At 36.5% G+C, this 26047-nt stretch overlaps 1 protein-coding gene across 8 annotated transcripts in view; it reads right to left on the reverse strand.

Annotated features, from left to right (window-relative positions):
- Nucleotides 1–897: 897 nt before the first annotated feature.
- LOC135200811 (glutamate-gated chloride channel-like) overlaps nucleotides 898–26047 on the reverse strand; it is a 517881-nt gene continuing 492731 nt past the window's right edge. For 5 of the 8 annotated variants that reach the window (XM_064229474.1, XM_064229473.1, XM_064229470.1 and 2 more), the window contains 9 exons: nucleotides 25510–25579; nucleotides 25043–25063; nucleotides 14356–14509; nucleotides 12275–12357; nucleotides 11290–11424; nucleotides 9550–9779; nucleotides 5485–5841; nucleotides 5176–5223; nucleotides 898–3740 (listed from right to left, as the gene is read on the reverse strand). In XM_064229474.1, coding sequence (XP_064085544.1) covers nucleotides 3510–3740; nucleotides 5176–5223; nucleotides 5485–5841; nucleotides 9550–9779; nucleotides 11290–11424; nucleotides 12275–12357; nucleotides 14356–14509; nucleotides 25043–25063; nucleotides 25510–25579 — 1329 coding nt within the window. In that variant the 3' untranslated portion in view covers nucleotides 898–3509. The remainder of the gene's footprint in view (nucleotides 3741–5175; nucleotides 5224–5484; nucleotides 5842–9549; nucleotides 9780–11289; nucleotides 11425–12274; nucleotides 12358–14355; nucleotides 14510–25042; nucleotides 25064–25509; nucleotides 25580–26047) is intronic. The other 3 variants (XM_064229471.1, XM_064229477.1, XM_064229472.1) reach the window with 3 other exon arrangements.

Raw genomic sequence — 26047 nt, forward strand, 5'->3', positions numbered from 1 at the left:
AAACTTGTAATTCATAAATTTGTTACGGTGCTGTGTCATAATACTTGAACACTGCAGACACAGACGTGTTTGTTTTTACATAAATGTGTAACTCAAATATTTGTCATATCTCCTTTATGGTGTATAAGCCTATACGTATTTTGTTTCTCAAATAATGTTTACAGTAATGAACGAATTTGGTTATAAATCTACTTTGTACAGTGACTTACCTCATGACTTAAATTCACAGCGTAACAATCTTCAGCCCCCAATTCGAGACAAGGGAAATGAACTTTCATCCCACACGAAAAACCTCGACGATAAAAACGATGACTGAGGTGGCTTCATCACACAACCTAACACGGACTGGTTTAATTATATTGCACGCAAACCGTATTCCTCGTCAGTTTTTTATGAGTTGTACTTTAACAGAGACCTTTCACTTCCACAATTAATCTCTGATCCTCTTTTCCTAGCGGGAGCGACCAGATATCCTGAACAGCAGCACAAATCTGCTCTAAATGCGCCTCACTGTGGAACTTCTCCGTTCCAGTGGTTCTTTATTCCTCAATCGAGGATGCAGGGCATCACTACCCCAAAGCAATTCTTCTTGTATTTTACGATTCACTTACATTTTTATTTACTTAGCAATTTAATTAATTTCATAATAGTTGATCTTTCTGTATTTCCTAGAACCTTCTGTTTGTTATTTCAAATAAACACATTGTTTGGAAGCTTGAATTTAAAGTCAATGGCCCCTGTGTGCTTGTTCCATATGAATTGGGTTCATTTGCTGAATAATAATAATAATAAATAATAATAATAATATAATAATAATAAATAATATAATAATAATAATAAAATAATAATATATAATAATAATAATATAATAATAATAATAAAATATAAATAATAATAATAATAATAATAATAATAACAATTAATAATTTTGGTTTTTTTTTAAAGTTAACAAAAATGGTTTTCTTACCTTGGTGTGACCAGAAAAACTGAATTATTCTCATGAAAGGTGAAGATTTCATGAAAAGCAACTATAAATTGCAGTGAACTAGACTACATGATTAGCAGTAACTATCTAGATGTTTCAGACATTTGGCATGAATATTTGTAGTAAAAATGTAAAAATATATTCCCTCAATACGAATCATGGCAAGATAATATCTGAGAATTAATAATCTTCTGGTATTAAAAAAAAACAATGAAAAAATATATCTACGCTGCTTTTCGAACGAGGTAAAGCATACCAAGTGAAGTATGCTGTCTCATACTCACTGAGAGATTGAAGTATCTAATCGATTTCCAAAATATATGAACTAATTTTGCTTCAAGCTACATAGGTCAATGTTTGATTGTCTGCTTCGGATGCCTTGGGGCCACTATTCCTCTTACTGACTAAACATGCAGCGCTCCGGACAAGTCTTAACAAGGCTGTATAACACTTAACATTAAAAAAAAATGGATTTACCCTGGGTACTGTATTTACATGTATACGGGAGAGTGATTTACATGAAGAGGATTTTCAGTGCAAATCAAGCGTCTGTTAGTATCATTAATGCACAAAAAAAGAGAGAAGGGAGGTTTATCGATACGGTTCGCCATTGAAAAAGGGCAACATTATCCAATGGAGTCCCATGTTACGTAAAATACAGGTTGGGCCAAAACAAATGAAAGAAAATACGTTGCCTGCGCCCCAAAAGAAAATATAGATTTTCCAGATCGCTGGTTGGAAGAACTGATTGGCCTGCCTTTGCTAAAGGCGAAACCCGCAACCATTAGTTTGATTTTTGTATGAAAATATTCTAACATGCGAACAACCACGAATGGATTATGGAACGATTCCGAACAGCGCTGAGTGCGCTCAACAGATCTTCAAGCTCATTTCAAATCGCAAACAAAAGTGTACTTACATGCACGAATCTCATGCGTTCAAAGTCATTTTTAAATCGCAAACAAATGTGCGTTCATAGTCATTCTTATGTAAATATGATTCTTTTTTTAAAAATTCAGGGTTTGTACACGAATGAAAATCAAGTAGACATGATTAAAACCATGTATCCCTGCGTTTCTAAATCCTTCGCTGATGCATTTAATTAAAAAACCGTGACTACATTTATCTGGTATGAATAGTCATAATGGCCTATTTCTGGAACGACATTTCACCAACATGAATGCAAGCTAGAAAATTGGAATCACCTTGTAAGTAAACGTTGTCTCTACACATTAGTTGTTCGATCTCCTAAGTTAAGCAATGTGGGACTGGTCCGTCAGTGGATGGTGACAAACAAGAAGGGACAGAAGTCGCTGGCATAAGGTCCCATGAATATCAGTGGGAAGAGAAGCGCTGGATTTGCCTACTGGCAGGCTTAGATCAAAACTAAATGAGGGAATTTTTAGTTGATTTAAGGTCGATATTTCATGGGAAATTGAATACACTCTGGTGAGGTACTGAGTCTGGACCCGGAACTGGATTTTTTTAAATTGTGAAAGACTAAAATTAAATGACAGGGACCAATTAGGTTCTCAAGCAAATTATCCTCTTGTACTGTATTTGAGTAGGAAAATTCAAAAATGATGCTAAGAGTTTCTTGGTAATAACTATTTTAACACTTGTCACGGTTTATCACGCTGCAATAAATAAATTGCCTTTAATTTGATATATTCCTTTGTGTTCATTTCTCGAATATTGTGGAACCAACTAATATTCAAGTTTTTTCTTTTTTTTCTTTTTTGGTAAATCTAGGTTTTTACACAAGTATATTATACAAACACGTTCACACATAATAATTAATGCCATTATACTCCCGCTGAAGTTGAAACCTGACACCCAGGGCACCTCCTTACTACTGTTCATGTTTTCCAATTTTCATTACTTTGTGATCAAGTGGCTGCTTGCATGAAATAGAGAATTTGCTGAAAAAAGCAATCAATGAAAAGTAAAATACTGGGTTACAACCGCGAAGTGAATGTTGTACTCTCTGTCAAAAAAATAACTGGAAACAAGTCTGCATTGATAAAGAGGAGCTCGCAATATAACCTTAATATAGATAAAAACACGTCATACACACACTTTACTTTCTTACTCCTAGAAACATGACTAATAACTCTTCAAGCACAATTCTTAACCTCTAACAAGCCTTGTATACATCGTTTAGTGGATGACGTCACGTGCAAAAATAAGCCGGTGATTTGGTAATCTCATATCAAAAGTATAAGGGCTTGGTATGACACCCTGTCTGAGTATAACTGGAAGTCTGAGAAAACTGACATTCTGTAAAAGCCCTCCTGTCATGACACACCGAATATTGAACGATAGTCAGGTAAGCCCTCTCTCTACGTTTCCTTTCCGAACGCGCAAAAAGGAACGGGACACGACATCTCGTAGTGGCCAAAGTCTAAAGAATACGGTATTCTTTAGACCTTGGTAGTGGCCATCTCTGCCGCCTTATAAAAATAACGTTAAGTAACATAAAAACAGCTGGGTTGAAGGGACATCCCAGGAGGTCCCGACGTCTTCAGCGATGCTTGTCCTCCTCCCGGAACAGGTAGGCGCTCCAGTAGGCGACGTTGAAGAGGGCAAAGATGAGCGGGAAGGTGATTCTGGCGATGACGTCAATGCGCTTACTTCTGGTGGGGAACTTGGCCAACCAGGAGCGCCAGCAGCTGACGGAAGGTCCCTGCAGATGGACCTCGCAGGATCTCAAGCCGTGCGGTCCGCCTTCTCTGAATGGGGGCACCAGAGGACGCTGGTGGGGATAATGACGATGTTGTTAAGGATCTTCACATGGCAGAACAGTTTGGAAATACTTTAAATTAGGGTTAGAATAAAATACTGATGAGCTAAGCATGAAATACTTCAAATTCTTCGCAGGGTATTGCGCTCCATGAGACGTTCATTATTACAGCGAATTCCGATTTAATAAAACGGAAAATATCTAAGGAGAGCCTCATTACAGGCATAAGAATGTTGTCTTCTATTGCACCTACAAAAATGACGCTTAAAACACAAGGATAGAGGTACCAATAAAGCCAATTAAAACACTGCTAAAGCATAAAAAACAAGACAAATGTTATTCAGGATACTGAGTAAGTATTCACCCGAAACGCAAACTTAATTCATTACCAGACACTGTCACTTCGAGGCACAGGTTTGACTAATTTCGAGTTTTACAGATAATCTTCAAGTTTTACTAATAATTTCGAGCACATGGAGAGCAAGTCCATGCAATAAAAGCAGACAATATTTATTATTTACTGAAGCTCAGAACATGATCTCATTCAAAATCGTTTCTATGGGTCATCATAACTTTGTTATCATTTCTATTCGCATTTGGACTCTGACCCTGAATGTCTTCGACAATCTTGATCAGAGATAACCAAAATATTAAATGAATATCACATGGGAATGAAAGCTCCTAAACACCAACTAGGGTTCTTAAGCGACCCCTATCTAACGGATTTATTTTATTTTCTTTCTCAGAGTTGAGCTGAATTTTCTTGTACCAAGGACAGACTGCCATCTGTCAAACTGGATAGAAAACGAATTCTGGCGAAATCTAGGCAGATTTCTCTTTAAGGACTTTAATTCAATTTTCTCCTTACTGTCTCCAAGAGATCTGATTGATAACGGCGATAAAAGAATGAGGTTTGCATGAGTGGTTTTGTAATTATATAATATCCTTGAGTTAATAATAGTTGACGTTAAATTGAATATACGGTACAAACTGGGTGGTTAACTGGCCAAATCCACCAAAAGTAATTAATGCGTTAATAAGACAATATGACCGCAACAATGAAACACTCGTTGACACGAGGACACTTTAAAAGGTAACAAATAGAAAAATAAATATCACGTCACGTGACACATAGGTCATCAGTGAAATTCCACCAAATGCCTTTCTTGTGCTTTATCTTCCACTAATCTCCACTCATCTCTAGCTTCTATTCTCCTAATCAAAAGTCAAGTAATTTTTTTTTTAATTTGAAAACTCAAGTTGTTTTGTCTGCAAAAGAATGCTGCAAAAAGGGAAACATGCAGTACAAAATATAAAAAATCATATTTACAGTCATGTCATACAAAATCCATTTTTGTTTCCATTCTCTTAGACACAAAATCCAATATATTCTTAAATATGAACTCTATATAAATTTTTAAGTGTCTACAATGACAAAAGTACTCACCATGGCAAATGCTGGAACTCCATTTTCCATCTGCAACATTAAAATCACCTTATTTATAGTTCATAATAACTGCCACGATAAACAGCATATATTTAATTAATTACAGATATTTAATGTGACATGGGACAAGAAATCACAATATCTTCATACAACCAATGAAAATGTGACACGAAACTACAAATCACAACATCTCAATATAATATATAAATATTATGTTAAAAAATCGTGTAAATGTTCATATTCCATTATCCATTTCAGTGGAGAGCTGCATTCTAATCTGTTTGCGCCGCACCTCCGAAATCCACCTACCCTCTCTCGCACGATGCCGTGATAGTCCGGGATCCGCCCGTCGTTATCCGGTGAGTGCAAGTTGTCGTGGTGGAACTCCCTGCCGTGGCCGCCGCCGTAGCTTCCCTCGCCGCGGTCGGGAGGGCAGGCGATCATGGAGGCTGCTTCGCAGGCCGAAGGGTTGTCCTCGTCCCAGTGCCTCCGGTTGATCCGGCTCGCCGTGGCCTCGCAGGCGGCGTGCTCCTCCTCCCAGTGCCTGTGGTTTCTCTTGTACTGGTCGCGGTGCATGTCCGATCTGGAGGCGTAGTTGACCAGGGCGAACTCCAGCAGGGCTCCGAAGACGAACGTCAAGCAGACGCCCGTCCACACGTCTATGGCCTGTGGGAAGGGAGGTGAATGGTTGTGGGTAATTCTCGTATCAATTGACTGACTGAATATAGATTTTAGGCCAAAGGCCAAGCACTGGAATCTACCTATGAGGTCCTTCAGCGCCGAAACGGAAATTGAAAGTAAAAAGTTTGAAAGGTGTAAGTAACAGGAGGAAAACCTCAAAGCAATTGCACTATGAATCAATTGTTAGGAGAAGGTGGAAAGTAAAATGGAAGAAGGAAAATATGAAAGGAAGCACAGTCAAAGGAACGAAAGTGGTTGCAGCTACAGCGCACCGCATGAGGAGCACTGCCGGCACTGCCCCCCTACGGGGTCTCATCAATTAAACAACAGTTTAGTCGCACTGTAGCGACAGTAGCTGAGAAGGACTAACAACATCATTACTCAGCCCAAGAATCTAAAATAAAATAAAAAAAAGAAGCATACAAGCAAGAGAATGGGTTCCAACCCTACAGAAATCATGTTTGTACCTATAAAACTCCTATTGAGACTCAAAAACAAGCCTTCCCTTGGAGGCTAAAATTTCTGTTAACTCATTCCATTAAAGTACTTCCTATAGTAGATTCACATCAACCGTGCATTTGACGTCTAGGCCAGTTCCTTACGACGCTCCTGATTGCCTGTTGATAAGCCAATCACAGGACTGGAAACTCTCAGTCTCTCGAGAGTTCATCTCTCCTGAAAGACGTATCCGTCAGGAGAGGTGGGAAATACATCCTACCCATGTGAAATCTCGAGAGAGACTGAGTTTCCAGCCTTGTCATTGGCTTATCAACAGCCAATCAGGAGCGTCGTAAGGGACTGGCCTAAACATCAACTGCACGGTTGATGTCAATCTACTATAGTTTTTTTTTGCCAGCTCATTTTGCATTTGGCTTTTTTTTGCCTTATTATGAAATTAACTTAGTTTTAAGTATATTTTCTATACTGACAATTCACCCTTTTATTAGTTTCTAAAGGTAACATTAATTGTCTTGTCATTTAAACACGAGGCGTCTCTGCTGTTGGTTTTAATGTCTGCAAAAATTCATTTTGACAAAATGTAACATTAAGTAAAAATGAAATTCATCTCTACAGGGACAGAACATGAAATAAAATCTGAAGACTGATAGATTCACTTGATCTCTCGTCAATTAGATTTGAGTATAATAAAGTCCACGTTAAATTGTAATAAAAACTATGGGGTCAATCATCCCCTACTCCCATGAACACAATAAATTGTTCATAATTATACAGCAATCCTTCAAAATAAGTATGAACAATTGAAACGGTTCATCAGATTTAACTGATCTGCTCTGCATTTCAGAGCTGTGTCTAATCGATTTTCGTCGATCAAATCTTGCCAAAGTATCTGGTATGGATTGTATTTTGGAAAGAGTTATTTGAAACCACGGCCTAATTGGCAAAAATATGCAGTATTGTCCAATTAGGCAAAAATATGCAGTATTGTCCAATTAGGCAAAAATATGCAGTAATGTCTAATGTGGATATTTAAGGCACTTAAATATCCATCGAAGAAATGTAAGGGGAAATTTTGCTAAATTTAGCAGGCACCCAGAGAGAGGCTAGTTGTGACGTAAACTATGACATCAGACGTAATAGCAGGTTCCCAGTAGTGTGAATCACAAACATTTAACACTCTTTTAGAATAAGTATGAAAGAAAATGTAGGCAAATCACTGTTGAGAATGACGATAATATTACAGTTTCCATTGGTGATACCACGGTAATGAATAAGAATTCGGTATATATACATATGATAATATTAAAGCAAGTGGATTAGGTAAATATACATTTGACAATATCACTATTTTCATTTTACAGTTTTATGCTTATGTTGACTATAGGAATACATAGCAGTTATAACACTACTTGTATTTACCTTTTGACTATCAGCTATACAAGACTTTTGGAATTGGGGAAATACAATCATATTGAAACGAAAATACGATAATTTAGAGGTGGTTGGTACGATATTTTGCCCTAATGGTAACCTTACATAATAATAAACACCGCCGACATCAGGGCAAGGGCAGCCCATCGTCATTGGTCAAAGCCAGGGTATACGTGACTGCTGCTTCACCTATGACACGCCCGTCAAATTGTCCTCATGGCTTCAAGACTGCTTTCGTGTTGCGTGTTTTTTGCAGTATGCAACAAAGAATCTATGCGTCATATGCTAGTTATTAACGGGTAAGTGGTTAGTAAGGCGATACACAAACGATTTAGACAAAAGGACAAAGGTGACCTTTACGGGGATTATACTAGAATGACGAGTATGAAAAAGAGATATATATAAACATTTTGTTCATATCAAGGAATTTCTAACTTTTCAGACCAAGAATAAACAAAGCCCGAATTTGCTTGACTAATAAACTATCTCACTGATTAGCTGCAACGACCATTTTCAACAATTTGCCTATTCTACTGACATCCTTACACACACACGTATATATATATATATATATATATATATATATATATATATATATATATATATATATATATAAATTTCATTGTGTATTATGTGTATATGCATTTATGTATGTACCATACCTGTCTATATATGTGTATGTATACGGCATATGTATTTATATATGTTCTATCACCCACTTCCCTGATGTCGAAGTATGAATAAAAACAAAATGATGATGACTATAATAACAGTAATGAATATCAATGTAATTATTATCATTATGATTAATATCATTATCAACACTTTATGTGGCCGTGTGCATAGGAAAAACAAAGTATGTTAAATAATGCATTTTTATTTATTGGCTAAATACAGGTCTTTATCCACATAGACCCTAAGACCGTTTGGCAAATTTCGCGGGTATCAGAATATCCTTGAAACTGCAGGGTATTAATGGTTTTCACAGTGTGTGTGTAAGACTTGGTGCGTATTTCAATTAACAGAAACGTGGATTGCACCATGGAGCTGTATTACAAAATTGATATTCTCATTTAATGCCCATTCCTTAATTGTACCCTACTTGGGAGTTTGAATGTGTGAAACAATAAGAGAATTCCATATACTACTGTTACTACTACTACCAACATCTGAGTCTTCATTCATGAAATATATGGGCGGGGTCTCTAGTAACGTACGTCACTACAGTATCAATGAGTGGGAGGGTCTTTAGTAATGACGCAATACTACCCTCTATGTATGAGCCTGCTAGATTTAGGTAAGCTTCCCTTTAAAGTTCTTTGATTTACTCTAAGTGCCTTAATTAACAAAATTAGGCATCACTGCATATTTTTGCCAATTAGGCTGTGGCTTCAAGTGCTATTTCCAAAATACGATCCATATCCGATGTTTTGGTGAGATTTTATCGACGAAAATCAATTAGACACGGCCCTGAAAGGCACAGTGGCTTAAAAAAACCTCATAATATTATATATCAGCACTTAAAGTCTGATCCGAAAATAAACTTAAAACATAGACTGAATCGATACCAAAACGTCTGCTCCATGTTAACAGAAATTACACATACAAATTCTATCTCACAACTAAACTCAAATAGTAAAGTGACATTATCCATAAATAAATTACAACAAATATGAAAAACAACTCCAAAAATAAGATCAAACCAGAAATGTACCCTGCTCCAAAATAAAACAAAACCATAAAAAGAAACTCATTTCAAAAATAAATTCATACCGCACTCGGAGACAAAAGAACGCGGCTGACCTTAGTGTAGGACACGGGAGGCAAACTCTGATTGATGCCAGCGTTCTGAGTGGACATGGTGAGCAAAGTGGTGACCCCGAGGGCGACCCGAGCGGGCACCGCATGCTGGTCCAGCCAGAAGGAGACCCAGGACACGATGACCAACATGCAGCAGGGTATGTAGTACTGGATGAGGTAATAGGAGAACTCCCTCTTGAAGATGAGGTTGACCTGGAGGCAGCTGTACTCGCCTGAGGTGATAAAAGTCAGAGGGTCACATAATGGTGAACTTACTGGTTCATTCTTCGTGAAGATGATGGATGGGGAACTGGGGTTTTGGGACGTCTTTGGAAATTGTAAGAGAAATGAAAGGCAAGACTATCAAATACACACACATACACATTAGATCTAATAATAATATTATATATATTATAATCTATATATATATGTATTATATATATATGTATATATATATTATATATATATATATATATAGATATATATGTAGATCCTGTATTTGTTGTATGATTTATGCATGTATGTTTGCAACCATATGTGAACGTATACCTAACAATGGCGTTGGAGCATAGTTACATATCCCCTTACGAATGTTTTTTTTTTTTTAACTCTTTCCCCCTTTTGCATATCAAAAGGATTTCTATGGACATCCCTTGTTCAGATCAAAATTCCGTTGCCTTTTGCCTTTGAAATTACTTATTTTATTATAGAAAGAACTGTTTTCCATGATGTTAGTCACAAAACTTGGCTTCTTATGAAGCACGAAAGTAGGATCTACAATAAAGTATATACAGACACTCACACACACATATATGCAATGTCTGTATGTATGATATTCTTAGTTTAAATGTTCAGTGACAAGGAAGTGGCAACTATCTGCTTGAACATAACAAGGTAATATGGATATATAGTGAAATATGCTGCATCTATCTCAAATTAAATACACGAAAATCTGCAGTATATTTCTTTGCTGCTTATATCCTACAGGTGAAGCGGAGAAATCAATTAATACTACATACTCTGATCCAAATAAATGGTCTCGTCCATAATGCGGACTGCGTAGGACATTTAAAAAACGACACAAACTCCTGCAAAGGATTCTGTACAGATAGTCTGATATACAGGGCAGTTCAATTATGGCTCTAAATATTTGGATCAGAAACTTCGTGAATTTGGTTGTTGGCTGCACTGTTTTAAAAGAGGAGTCCTTCATTCAAGAATTCATAGCTTCACTTCGTGGAGGGTGAGCATTGGGGATTGTTCCCGAAGCCAGAGAGCAATCCTCCATGCGCATCTCGCTCCTCCTTCCTTTTATTTTATTTTTTATTTTTTATTCTTCTCACTTCCTATTTTCACCCCCTTCTTCTCACGCTCCTTGTGGCCTCTCTCACTTCCGTCTTCCAAGGTCACAGTTTAGCTCTCCTGTTCTGTCTTTAATCGATTCTTCTTTCCTTAGTCCCTATAAGCTTTACCATTTACCAATGACTTTACATTTCCGTCTTCCATTTCCTTTCCTCTTTCGTCGGCCATTTCCTCTGCTCTCAAATGAAGGAAGACATTTCGCTCGACATCCTTCTACCACCAGAAGTTGCCAGACCTTGCTTGATATCCATCTGCTTTCATCAGAGTTCAGATGTCTCGCTTCTGGATATTTATGTGTCCTTTACAAGAGTAGAAAATACCTCGCTTTCACATCGATCTGCTTTGAAAGGAAAGTCGTGAATTATGGTCCGATGGACTCACCTGTATTAGTCTTGCTGTTGCAGTATTTGGGTATAAACTTCTCGAGGGTGAAACGGGGCAAGTGGAGGTTTTTGGTGACCTGGATGGGCTCGTTTTTCTCCCATAGGAACAGGAGGTCCTCTGTTGTCCATCCATCTACATAAAAAAAAAGCTTCATTAGATTTTCATCTCACCGATTTTATGTATTTTTTTTATTTTTATTTTTTTTTGTATGGTGTTTTTACGTTGCATGGAACCAGTGGTTATTCAGAAAAGGGACCAACGGCTTTACGTGACTTCCGAACCACGTTAAGATTGAACTTCTATCATCAGAAATACACATCGCTGACGCCTCAGTGGAATGCCAGAGAATCGAACTCGCAACCACCGAGGTGGTAGTCCAAGACTAAACCGACCACGCCACTGAGGCGCTTCGATTTTATGTATTTCGAATATAATGATTGAACTTTAAATCATCTATATGAATTAGCAATTTCCCGCAGATCTGTAAATCTGGGTATTCGGAATCGGCAGATCAAAGATCACTTTTAATAAAAATAGGTGCAATTTCTCCCGCTGAGTAATTAAAATTCTATTTTACAAAGTATATTATGACTAAAAAATATAAAAACACAATAAATCGTACTTATATCATTACACAAGTTAAAATGATAAAAATAAATTAGAAGTTGTTCAGTTGTATGTGCTGTGGCAGTTGATGGAAAATTTTTATTACATGTATCATTCTGAAAAGGAAGATTTATTTTGAAAAATAAACTCTAAATGCTAAAATCATTAATTATAATTGGATAAAAGGTTCAAAGAAACACTATGTAACCATCTCAGTACTATGATCAACATCCTAGCATTCAGTTTCTACTTTTGATAACCTTAAAGAGATGGTACTTAATATCACTATCAAGAAAAGTTGAGAATCTATCAGTAAGCTGAAAATGAAGTGTCAAAGCAAAACTCAGCTATTAGTACAACGAATAAAGGTACTTACAAGAAGCCATCAGAAGCTGACACACCTGTGTGTCCAGTGGATACAGCTTCAAGTTCATGGGGCAGGACAGAGTCAGCGAGATTCTAAAAGGGGCATCGAAGAGATAAAAAACAATGAAATATTCGGGGCAGGACAGTCAGCGAGATTCTAAAAGGGGCATCGAAGAGAAAAAAAACAATGAAATATTCGGGGGCAGGACAGAGTCAGCGAGATTCTAAAAGGGGCATCGAAGAGAAAAAAGAACAATGAAATTCCCCACTATTCACTTACTCAATCCCTTATAAAAACTAAGGAGTTGAGGGGGGAAGGGGGGGGGGGTGTTAACGCCCACATTATGTTTCGCATAGAATGGCTAAAGGTTCCTTGAGATATCCCTTCGTCGACCCCAGCAAACTACTTTCTGCCTTTTACTTTCATTCGTTCCCAAGTGGCTGCTGTTTAACTTCTCAAAACTCTACCGTCTCCTAGTTTTATACTCTCATCTACGAATAAATTACCTTACTTCGAAAGCAATAATGAACTCTTCAGATTCTCCTGCAAAACCGATTTCCAACAAATCAGTGCATTTTATCTTTCCAACAAATCAGTGCATTTTATCTAACTGGTTATTTGTAAAGGTTGACACGGGTTGGCACCTGCCCTTACCTAACTTTAAAACATATTATTAGACATATTATTATAGAAGCAGGAATCAGAGAGTCTGTCGCGAAAGAAGAATCGGGATTAACTTCAAAAGATGCAAACTGCTTCTAGAGAAATGGGAGATCATAGCAACATGGAGAGAACTATAAGTCAGAAAAACCACAAATTAAGGCAGGTTCCCTAATCCTAATAAAAAAACCTTCTATCACTTCACTTCTTAATCCACATTAGATGCAACTAATAAACCCCATCTGTTTCCTACTGCAAAAGTATACACACACACACACACACACACATATATATATATATATATATATATATATATTATATTATATATATATATTTAATTCTATAAAATTTGTTATAATATACCAACCACCTATATATAATGTAATATATATATTATATTTATATATATATAGATATATATTAATATTATAATTAATAATTATATATATATTTTGTATGTATAGTATAAACACTTTGTTAGGTCCTTGAACTCTTTTTAATATTCTGGTTTTGAAGTTTCTCTTTGTTTCATCTTTGCAATTTTAGTCACAGTTATTGCATCTCTCTCTCTCTCTCTCTCTCTCTCTCTCTCTCTATCTCTCTCTCTCTCTCTCTCTCTCTCTCTCTCTCGCTCCTCTCTCTCTCTCTCTCTCTGCTCTCTCTCTCTCTCTCTCTCCCTTCTCTCTCTCTCTCCTCTCTCTCCCCCTTCGCCCTTGATGACAAATTCCTTTTAGCTGTTCCTCAAACAAACTCTTGATGGCAGTCATGAACTTTGACTCCCTTTAACCCTCGTCTCCTTCGCTCTCCCTCCGTGTCTCCATTACTTTCGGTGGGGTTGATGGATGCCACAGTCAATATAAACCGAGATGGAATATGAATTCCAGACGAGATTACAATTCCCAGGCCGGTGACACTGCGTGCCACAAAAAAAAAAAGAAAGAAAGAAAGAGGGGGACCACTTGATAATAGTTAAAATTTAATTCTTTATTTTTTACTTTTATTTTCAGCTAGACAACTGAGTGTTTTAAATGCAGAATTAGCTTAAAAAGAATGTGACAAAAACATTTTTTTAAGCTGGTAAACTCAACGGAAATATAAGAATGTTATGAATGATTCAGCCCAGCTGATACAATTTTATAAGCATGACGTAACATTCACGAATAAACATTGAGGCATCTTGCTTCCTTGTAAATAAATCAGAATTCAACTAACCGTAACGTGACAACATGAAAAACTACACATAAAAATAATGGATATTTTGAATGTCACGAATAATCCTACGCCCCGCAAATACAACTTAATAAGCACGACTCTAATGAACAAACATTCACTTTGATCACCTCAAGGTCATCAATACATCAGTATCCAACTAACCCAGATTTAACGACAAAGAAGCCCATCGGTTGAGACCGAAGCAAAACAAAACCAACCTGATGCTGTAGAGGACGTCGCCGTTGGGGAAGATGCGGATGTAAGTGTTGGGTAAGATGATATCGTGGAAGTGGCCCGTCTTCTCGTTCTTGAAGAAGAGGTCTGGCATCCATATCTTATCCGTCTCTGTCAGCGTAAGGTAGTTGATCTTCCCTGCGAGGAAAGAAGGATGGAAACTTGACCAAAATGGTCGGGAGATGCGAACGAAAAACTGTCTACATTTTCTTTCGTACGGAGGGGTCGTCGGGGCTTTCTCATTTATCTAGTCATTCTTTAATTTTTTCCTTTCAATGAGGGGTATTGTGGGACTTGAGTTAATTAACAATGCGTTCCTTTATAACAAGGCAATCAATGACCCTATTCCAAAGGAGGTTGATTCAAGTTATTGTTTACATCTCTCCTATTCATAAGTATAACTTAGTTTAACCAGACCACTGAGCTAATTAAAGTTCTCCTGGGGCTGGCCCGAGGGATTATATGTTTTTGCGTGGCTACGGACCAATTGTTTACCTAGCAACGAGACCTACAACTTATTGTGGAATCCGAACCACATTATATCGAGAAATTAATCTCTAATCACCAGAAACAAATATCTCCGACTCCACGTTGGCAGAGCGGGGAATCGAACTCGGGACTACCGAATCGGTAGGCGAGCACGTACACCACTCGTCCAACGAGGAACTTAGTCTATTAATAGAAATATCTTAATTTGTTCCCTGACATCCTAAAGAAAAAGGCAACTTGAATGGACAATGGGTTTCTACAGTAGTACCTTTGCTTTAGGTTGAAATAAACTAACATGTGCCACTCAGAGGAGCTTTACATGAATACAGAAGATGCGAAATACTTATAGTCTTGAAAACTGCAGATTTATTAAGAAAAATTAAAAAAAAGCTAAAATGATTCCATACGACCACAACTCTGAACCTTCCTGAAATTCCTGTTGGTTATGTATTATTCATTTAAGGAAGATGACCCGCCGGGTTACAGAGACATACCAGGAAAATTTTCTGCGATATGGTCATTTTCAAAGCTTTCAAAATAGCAAACATAAGGGATTTAAGCAAACCCTTGAAGGGTTTGCAAAGAATCTCTTTGTGCGAGTCAGAGGATGAAAAGGTATTTCAGCAAAATAAATAAATAAATAATATTAATATAGCTATATATATATATTAATATATATATATATATATATATATATATATATATATATAGATATATATATAATATATATATAAAACACCGTATCGTGCTTCTAAGAAATCAATAGAAGGATCCACAGTAATATCCTTGTTTATCTAGATCAAATATATTTATGGAAACATTTACAAAGCTTAAAGCTTTCGTCTATCCTCCTTTGGACTGATCACTAAACAAATGAGGCATGGTATTGGTGAAGAATTCCAAATAAACATAAACAAGCAGAAAAAAAAAATTAACAAGGTTAAAAATGCGAACAAGTCATTGGGTCGTATTCCTTTCATAATTCGCTGTGATCTTCGAGGCGGGACAAAGCGCCGGTCTTCTTCCTGGATGACATCTTGAAAGTCGTTGGCCAAAACGGTAGTTTGTTGATCAGACTCTGGCCAACGACTCTCAAGATGTCATCCAGGAAGAAGACCGGCGCTTTGTCCCGCCTCGAAGATCACAGCCAATTATGGAAAGGAATACGACCCAATGACTTGTTCGCATTTTTAACCTTGTTAATTTTTTTTGTCTGCTTGTTTATGTTTATTTGGAATTCTTCACCAATACCATGCCTCATTTGCTTAGTGATCAAGTCCACAGGAGATGAACGAAAGCTTTAAGCTTTGTAAATGTTTCCATAAATATATTTGATCTAGATAAACAAGGATATTACTGTGGATCCTTCTATTGATATATATATATATATATATATATATATATATATATATATATATATATATATATATATATAAAGTGGGCGGGGTCTATATATATATATATATATATATATATATATATATATATATATATATATATATATATATATACATACACACACACATATATATATATATATATAATATATATATATATATATATATATATATATATATATTATATAGTATATATATATATATATATATATATATATATATATATATATATATATATATAAAGTGGGCGGGGTCTAAATATTGAGTACAAATAAAAAAGATAAAGTTAAAAGGAAAATATAATACTCTAGGTATCTTATTACAAAAAAAACTTGCAATGGTCTTCAACGTACACTTGGAATAAATACACTTCGCCAACAAACCAAGTCCTTTTCGTTGTCATGATTATCGTACATCAACAAATAAACTCTCTCCACTTGCTTTGTGGCGCAAGAATGCAAAGCTCCATTTCATCCTCTTATTCATTCTCGCTCAAGGGTGGGACGCCGCTGCTGGTATCAGATGCCAAAGACTCGCTTTCTCTTTATCTTGAATTGAAGTAAGAGTCATTCTATACTACCGAATTCCATTTGGGCTTTTTCTGGTCCTCGTTAAAATTCTTGATGAAAATGTTACGTCGCAAACGTAATATTAGTTACCGAAAGGTCTAATTCCCATTCATAAGTAGACTTACATACTCAATGAGAGAGGAGAGAGAGAGAGAGAGAGAGAGAGAGAGAGAGAGACTGGTTGTCGTGTGTGTGTATATAAGGTGATCAAGTTACTCCAAGAAACTATAGTGATTCTTATCAAGTTTCCGTTGATGGAATCCTGTAAGTCAATCAAGGCTTCTTCTAAGGAAAGAAGCCCGCGGATACAATCTGTCTTGATGGAAATCTCGTACATTTAATTAAAGCCACCAAGTTTTCGACAAGAATTCAAAGGCGAAGTTGAAATCTACCCCAGTATTTAAAAAAAATTGAAGAGACCAACTATAATTACGACGTCTCGGGTCTTCAAAATAACTGATAAGGAACTATTGGCTCGATCTTTATCTTTCGTCTTCTCCTTGTGCTTCTAAAGAATATCCAGAATCAGTAAGTTTATCGTTTTTTTTTCTTCCCTCCTTGTTGCAACGCCTTTTTTTTTACCTTGCAAAAGGCCCTAGGGAAATTTTGGCTAATGACAACTGCACAAAGGGAGCGAAGGTTTTCCGAAGACTATGCAAAGACTTTTGAAAGACGAACACTCTTCGGTGTTGCCATGTCAGATTCCCATTCTGTTTTTTCTCTTTCTTTCTTTCTTCTTCTTTTTTGGATTTTGTTTCATACAGAAAAGCGAGGAAAAATCCGCTTGCCGGAAGATGCCAGTCAGCTCAATCTCCGTCCAGTATGGTTCTGTTGAAAGAATTCTATTTTTATCCATTTATTTTTTGTGATTGTTCGCTGGACTGTGGGGATAGGGGGAGGGGAGGTGGTTAAAGGGTAGGGGTAACCAAAGCAGTTTATAAGGACCGACACCGAAGGAAATTATCATCCTTTCAAGAGAGAGAGAGAGAGAGAGAGAGAGAGAGAGAGAGAGAGAGAGTTACCATTCTTTGAATGAAGACTGGCGTTCTGGAAGAGGATTCGAGGGTCTCGTTCCAATCCTATTCATTCCAAAAATATCGAATTTCGCTTCATATGACTCTTTTCTCGTTCTCTTAGGCTGCTGTCCTTCGGAGTCCAACCAAAGGAGAGATGGCGCAATAACTCATTATATTGCTTTGTGTACATGTCGCTGAATGTCTAATCTGACCCAAAACCTCAAGGAAAAGATGTGGAATTTTGCAACAGATTTCATCTTTTTTGTAACAGATTCACGCAAACAATATAATGAGTTGTTGCGAGTGCTTACAACAATGAATGCTCTTGTGAGTCTTACTGCCTTTTCAATACATTTTATTTTTTGCCAAGAGTCAAGCATCTACCCGAGGCTTCCAAACACAAGCGAAACAGCAGAACAGTGGACAACAATTATCATTGTTTGTCATCAGACGAGGAGACGAAGAAAGCGCTGGTTTGTTGGAAAGGCACAAAAACTAAACAGAATTGACAACATCTAGGAGCAAGAAAAGTGGGAACGACAATGAATGACCATGAAAATTTTTGGGGAGCTGACGAGCTGCTGATGAAATCAGTGTGTAGCAAATGTATGAAGCTACAATGAAACTATTGTTTTGTTTGTATGGTGTTTTTCCGTTGCACGGAACCAGTGGTTATTCAGCACGGGACCAACGGTTTTACGCGGCTTCCGAACCACGTCGAGGGTGAACTTCTACCACCAGAAATACACATCTGTATTGTTTTAAACATGCGCTTCGTATCTGAACCAACGACTTCTTGATGAATCCAGCACAATAGACGTTGATTACTTTTACGTCACTTGTTTTCATGGGAAAGTTAATTTCATTTTCCTTATTTGAGCCGAGAATATCATAAATGATAAAGCTCGCCTTTCCATAGCTCAATTTTCATAACTTTATTCTTACTCTTTATTCCATAGCAAGTTCGACATCTTTTCTTCTTTTCCTCCGTTTCAATTTTGAATTTTTATTTAGATTCTTTGCCTCGTCGCAAGCTTTTGAATACAGTTCTTGGTAAGTGTGTTCTGTTCACTAATGGCTGTCCTCTTCACATAAAAACATTCAAGAACCGGTTGCATGGAATTGCTAAATGTTTACAGCTTAATAAACTCTGATTCAGTCCATTGTTATTGCAGCTATGGACTAAAGAGTGAGAATCCCTGTGGACTAAAGAGTGAGAATCCAATAAAGTTATGAATACTGGGCTATGGAAAAAAGAACTTTATCATTTATGATATTCTCAGCGCAAATAAGAAAAATTAACTCTCCCCTGAAAACAGGTGACGTAAAGGTAATCAACGTCTATTGTGCTGGATTCATCGAGAAGTCGTTGGTTCAGATATGAAACCCATGTTTAAAACAACAGTTTCATTGTAGCTTCATACATTTAGAAAAAAGCCTAGATATTTTCCAATATAAATTTACTGTTATTTCAGTCTGGGTCACTCAGGAATAGCGCAGGTAATTAGCTTTTCCTTAAGAAAATTATGAGCCGCCCAAGAGCAAGAGCCCGTGCCAGCATAAGGCTGGCTTTATCTAAAACAACTTAAGAGAAAGGGACAATAAAACCGATTACAAACGCCAACTTCAGCTAGCTTTATTATAACCCAAGACTCCATTTCTAGCTAGAAGGGCAACGCAAGGGGTAACATAGTAACAGTAGACTACAAGATTATCATGAACAGATGTTTGCTTGGAATACCGATGAAGACCACTCACTCTTTTCCATCCAGACGACCACGAAAACAAATGAGTACTATCAGTCTCTGCTTAATAAAAATACACATTTCTGGGTGCTGTCACAATTAAATTCAATAAATTGATATTCCAGATTACTTCCATCACCTACTCTACGAAGTTCAAATGCTGAATTACTTTACTCACTCGTAAAAACTTATCTTTTCTATATATATATATATATATATTATATATATATTATTATATATATATATATATATATATATATATATATATATATATATAAGTCATATCACATTACCGTGATTCATATACATATATCGAGCTACAATGTCCTTTAATATCTAATTCGCTCTACCTCGGAATTAAGTATATTTTATATATGCTTAACCGAAGGGGAATTTTTCTCGATAATAGATTTACCTGTACTTGGGCGCTCCTGGTATTATTAATGTACCTGCGTTCGCGCCCAAGTACAGGTAAATCTATTATCGAGAAAAATTTCCCTTCGGTTAAGCATTATATGACTTATTTAAAATGCTACGTGTTGTCAAAAGCGCTACTTAACTACCGGAGTCGAGGCGGGTTGATGTTGTCTCCAAACCAACGAATACTTCAGCGCGAGAAAGTATTTGAGGTGAGAGACGACATATACCTTTAAGCCTCTCGCGTGGTTGAGTGTTATAGCTTCCACTGACGCTCCTGGATTTATAATGTACCTGCGTTCGTGCCCAAGTACAGGTAAATCTATTATCGAGAAAAAATTCCCCTTCGGTTAAGCATATATGAAAATATATTAATTCCGAGGTAGAGCGAATTAGATATTAAAGGACATTGTAGCTCAGTATATGTATAGAATCACGGTAATGTGATATGACTATGTAAAATGCTACGTGTTGTCAAAAGCGCTACTTAACTACCGGAGTCGAGGCGGGTTGATGTTGTCTCCAAACCAACGAATACTTCAGCCTGAGAAAGTATTTGAGGTGAGAGACGACGATATACCTTTAAGCCTCTCGCGGTGGTTGAGTGGTTATAGCTTCCACTGACGCTCCTATTTATAATGTACCTGCGTTCGCGCCCAAGTACAGGTAAATCTATTATCGAGAAAAAATTCCCCTTCGGTTAAGCATATATGAAAATATATTAATTCCAAGGTAGAGCGAATTAGATATTAAAGGACATTGTAGCTCGATATATGTATATGAATCACGGTAATGTGATATGACTTATGTAAAATGCTACGTGTTGTCAAAAGCGCTACTTAACTACCGGAGTCGAGGCGGGTTGATGTTGTCTCCAAACCAACGAATACTTCAGCGCGAGAAAGTATTTGAGGTGAGAGACGACATATACCTTTAAGCCTCTCGCGGTGGTTGAGTGGTTATAGCTTCCACTGACGCTCCTGGATTTATAATGTACCTGCGTTCGCGCCCAAGTACAGGTAAATCTATTATCGAGAAAAAATTCCCCTTCGGTTAAGCATATATGAAAATATATTAATTCCGAGGTAGAGCGAATTAGATATTAAAGGACATTGTAGCTCGATATATATATATATATATATATATATATAATATATATACACACACACATATATATATATATATAATAAAATAAAATAAAAAAATGTAAAAAACATAATAAAATATTCACAAAATTTTCGGCATGCACTGTGGTGGATAAGTTAAACATGCTTTCAGTACCAAACTTCCCTCAACTATATTGAAAACCGAAAAAAAAGTAGAAGGACTCAACACGGAGATTGAGTTAGCCTGGGAATTTCAGAAGGTCGCCAGTACTATGGCAACTGCGAATGTTTTAATTGGTTTGGGCATCACGCCTATGGCCCGGCCTGGCCTTCCAATCAGTCACCAAATTCCAGCGATGCTTCGTTACAGTTCGTTTGTAGTACTCGGGACCGACGCCAGGAGATCGTGGAGGGAATGGAGGAAAGGACGAGAAATTATAAAGGGAAATTGGAGTAAACTATTCCACTCCTCTTTAAACATTCTGTGAGTTAGGAAGGTGTTCAACGACACGCACTGAAAAATCAGGCGAAAAATTTGGTACGACTCTGAAAGTTAAAACTAGTTTGATATGAAAGCAAAAGCATTAAAGTAAATGCCAGTGAAAATAAGTCATTCAATAATAACACTGAAGCAAGGAATACATTTGTATATACTTTGAATGATCTGCTCAACTCACAAAAAGCAGAGGAGGGACAAACTGTAATTTACAACAAGCTCAAAGAATTTAATTCAGTATCGTATCAGAATATGCAAAGCCTCCGTTGGACACAATTTCTACTCTGAAACCACGGGAAACACGCGTATCTTTCGGAGCTTTTCAAGTGTGGAGTTAAAAAAATAAAAAAATTCAAAATGGGATACACTCTAGAACAAAACTGTTTATGACCGAATTCATAAAAGATGACGATATGATTTATTTTTACTCTTGTAAAATACAGACACACTTGTAACAAAGAATTTCCATCAGTGAAAGAGGAAAATATATAGGGTTAATCATTTTATGACGATCTTTGGGATACACAGAGGAGAAAGCCAAAACCAATCGCTTTTGTTGAAATACAGATGGGGCTTAAAGAATATGTGGAACGTGAGAAAGGTGGAATAAAAGGCTTTGCCGAGAAGAAACATGTATATCTATTTTCAGTATCAACACAAAGAGGGGAGAAACTACGGTAAAGAAGGCGGACGTTGAAAGACGAGAGGAAAAAGTAATAGATGACAATAATGATTATTGTGGGAGATGGTGAATGCAGAGGATAATGATGCAAAATCAAAAAATAAGTTGAAGTCTTGCTTACAAGCTTGTGAAATGGAAAGAGAATAAAAATGTAATTTGGTTTGGAATCTTTGCACGGAAAAAATATGAAAAAGCTAGGGGGTGGGGGTGAGAAGGGATTCCCTGAAACAGAGCCGTTTCTGGACGTGAAATGAGGCTGGTTATTCCCGTAGACTTAGTTACTTTACGATTTTTCATATATAATTTCTGTACAACTTCCCCGGAGAAAGTCGCGAATATTTCAGCTCGGACACAATAGAAGATGAAAATTATTATCAATATCCGCAAGATTTTTTGAATAACATAAATCCATCGGGACTGCCAGTGCACAAAATAACGTTGAAGAAGTACTGCCCGGTAATGTTGCTTCGGAATTTCGATCCTGCCAATGGACATAATAAAAAGGAAACTGACAAGTTCCTACTTTCTACTCTTTTTTGGAAGACACAGGATCATAAGAGCATTTATCATTAGCCACTACGCACTGACATAATGAAAAGAAAGATACTTTATTATTCGTATCACCGTGCAAAGTAATTGACAAAGAAACGAACCAATCAAGATCCCTGTTCCGTTAAATGAAAGTCACCGACAAGAGAGAGAGAGAGGAGAGAGAGAGAGGAGAGATAGAGAGAGAGAGAGAGAGAGCCCTTTAACGACATTAATGCACTACAATTTTATAATTTTATCTTGCCATCGAAATATGAGAGAGAAAGAGAGAGGAGATAATTTGTGATTTGAGAGCTAAGTAATCCGATAATCACATCACCGTCTTCATTACTTGACTTACATTGAGAGAGAGAGAGAGAGAGAGAGAGAGAGAGAGAAGAGAGAGAGAATCATTAAAAGAGGGTAAACAATAATGAATACGAACTTCTTTACGTTCATTGATCGTCCCTTCACTTACTTTAAGAGAGGAGAGAGATGAGAGAGAAGAGAGAGAGAGAGAGAAAGAGAGAGAGAGAGAATATCATTTAAAAGAGGGGAAAACAACAATGAATAAGATTTCTCTTGCTCAGTGATCGGTGCCCTTGATTACATTTACGAGAGAGAGAGAGAGACAGAGAGAGAGAGAGAGAGATGAGAGAGAGAGAGAGAGAGAGAGAGAGAGAGAGAGAATATCATTAAAAGAGGGGAAACAACAATGAATAAGAATTTCTCTGCGTTCAGTGATCGTCCCTTGAATTACATTACGAGAGAGAGAGAGAGAGAGAGAGAGAGAGAGAGAGAGAGAGAGACTATTCGTGTAATCGCCCTTATTTTAATATTGCTGAACAAATAGCACATAAATTTTTCACTTCTGCAACCATATTTTATCACCCATCGTAGATGGGTAAGTTTGCTAATAATAATAATAACAATAATAATAATAATAATAAATAACAACAGTACAGACACGCACGTCAACAAGTGTCAGAATGAATAGAGGAACACAAGTATAGATAGGGGATCGTGGATGATTGATATAGAAGCAATGAAGAGTCAACATCAAAACACCCAAGTGAGAGTTACGAAACAAGTGATAAAACCATATAGAACGACGCAATCAAAGCTGGCTGCCAAGGTTTGAAACGTCAAACGAATGTGACATTTGCGATGATAAATTGGAAGAAGAACGCGGTGTGGAAGATGCTGCACGAGATGTCAGTCAGCAAATGGCAAGACGTAGCTGCTTTGAAAACAGAGAATATAACACTTAAGACAAAGAGTAAGAGGGGAAATGAAGGAAAAATAGTCAATGAAGATATCGAAAGTTGAAAAAAATACCTTTACCTTTTGAGGCGCAGAGCGCATAATATTCATGATAAAAAATATTTAATCAAAATACTGAATACGTAGTTTTTGTTAATGTGTGTTTGCGTGGAGAAGCTGTGAAGCTTGGTTGAAGAGAACATAGTTACCAAACAACGTGATTAAAAAAAAAACTAAACTAGAATATGTATATACATTAAAAAAAGCTTAAACCAGAATGTGTATCTAGACCCATTTTCGCTTTCCTTTCATTCAAAAAATCCTCTCCTCCACTCAAACCAAACGAAAAATTCTTGAAGTTCCATTGTAGCGCAAAACAATAGACATATATGCCAAAAGGAACACATTTAGAGATTTTAAAATATAAAGAATATGTTTCTATTTACGTTACGAGCAAAAGAAGAAAAGAATGTTCGACAGTTTTCTCATTCTTTTGCGTGAAAGGGAAGAAAAGAATAAATAGTCGTGCCTTGCAGTATGGTAAGCAAAAATAAAAGGAAAAGTACAAATATAACTTCAATTCTTTTAAAATACAAATATCAATAATTTATGATAGACGCTAAGTGCAAGATACAACTGTAAAGAGAAGGTACAACAACTGAATTACTTTTACAACAACTGTAAAGAGAAGGTACAAAAAATTCATCACTTTTACAACAAATGAATAACGTTTACAACTGTAAAGAGAAGGTACAAAAATGAATTACTTTTGCAACAACTGTAAAGAGAAAGAGAAGGTACAAAAAATGAATTACTTTTGCAACAACTGTAAAGAGAAAGAGAAGGTACAAAAATGAATTACTTTTGCAACAACTGTAAAGAGAAAGAGAAGGTACAAAAATGAATTACTTTTGCAACAACTGTAAAGACAAAGAGAAGGTACAAAAAATGAATCCATTTTACCTTGTCTACCTGCTCCTAATACTAACCAATAGCCACCATGAAAATAGAAGTTATGGCATTAGCATATTATTAGCAAATCAGGAAACATTATTAGCATATGAATACTCTGCACTGACTGGGACTGAATGACACACAGTCGATGAAATTTACAGATAAATATATTTCATTAGGCCATGTCAAACAATTGTATATTCATTCACAGCTCTGACATTATCACTTCACTGAACTGTTAATTTGTTTATGACTTTGCCCATCTAACTTTGCCAAGCTACCATTTCGTGATTACATGCAGAAATGTTATACATTGTATATATATATATATATATATATATATATATATATATATATATATATATATATATATATATATATATATATATATATATATATATATATATATAGAGAGAGAGAGAGAGAGAGAGAGAGAGAGAGAGAGAGAGAGAGAGAGAGAGTAAATAAGTCACCACCTTCTTCGTTGCTGTAGTTCAATCGATCGTCATTCCACTGTTCTCTGAACGTCATCTGCACACTGTATTCCTGATAAAAAAATAAAAAAATTAGTCATACGAAGCTTCTAGTCTCTAGAACGGAGAATGTCCAAGTGTCATTTACATCCCCCCCCCCACAAATATTAAGCTACCAACAACGTTTAATATCCAATTCATTTAACCTTAGGGCTAATTTCCACTCAGTGGGCTAAGCCAAATACACCGACTATCGGTTCCAATCCTGGATGGTGCAGTAACACTTACCAGTAATAGTTTCCCCTGGGTGTAAGTTACTCCGAAGGTATAGTGAATTGGATATTTAACGGTACTTTTGGCTTCATATTTTTTTAATACGGAGTCACGCTGTATAAGCGACGGAAATTATATTTGTTGATTTAGGATGTCATCGGATCAATAATAATAATAATAATAATAATAATAATAATAATAATAATAATAATAATAATAATAATAATAATAATAAAAAAGTGACGACCTGTCTTAATGTGGATTTATG

This window comes from Macrobrachium nipponense, chromosome 27, assembly GCF_015104395.2.
Source record: "Macrobrachium nipponense isolate FS-2020 chromosome 27, ASM1510439v2, whole genome shotgun sequence".
NCBI lineage: Eukaryota > Metazoa > Arthropoda > Malacostraca > Decapoda > Palaemonidae > Macrobrachium > Macrobrachium nipponense.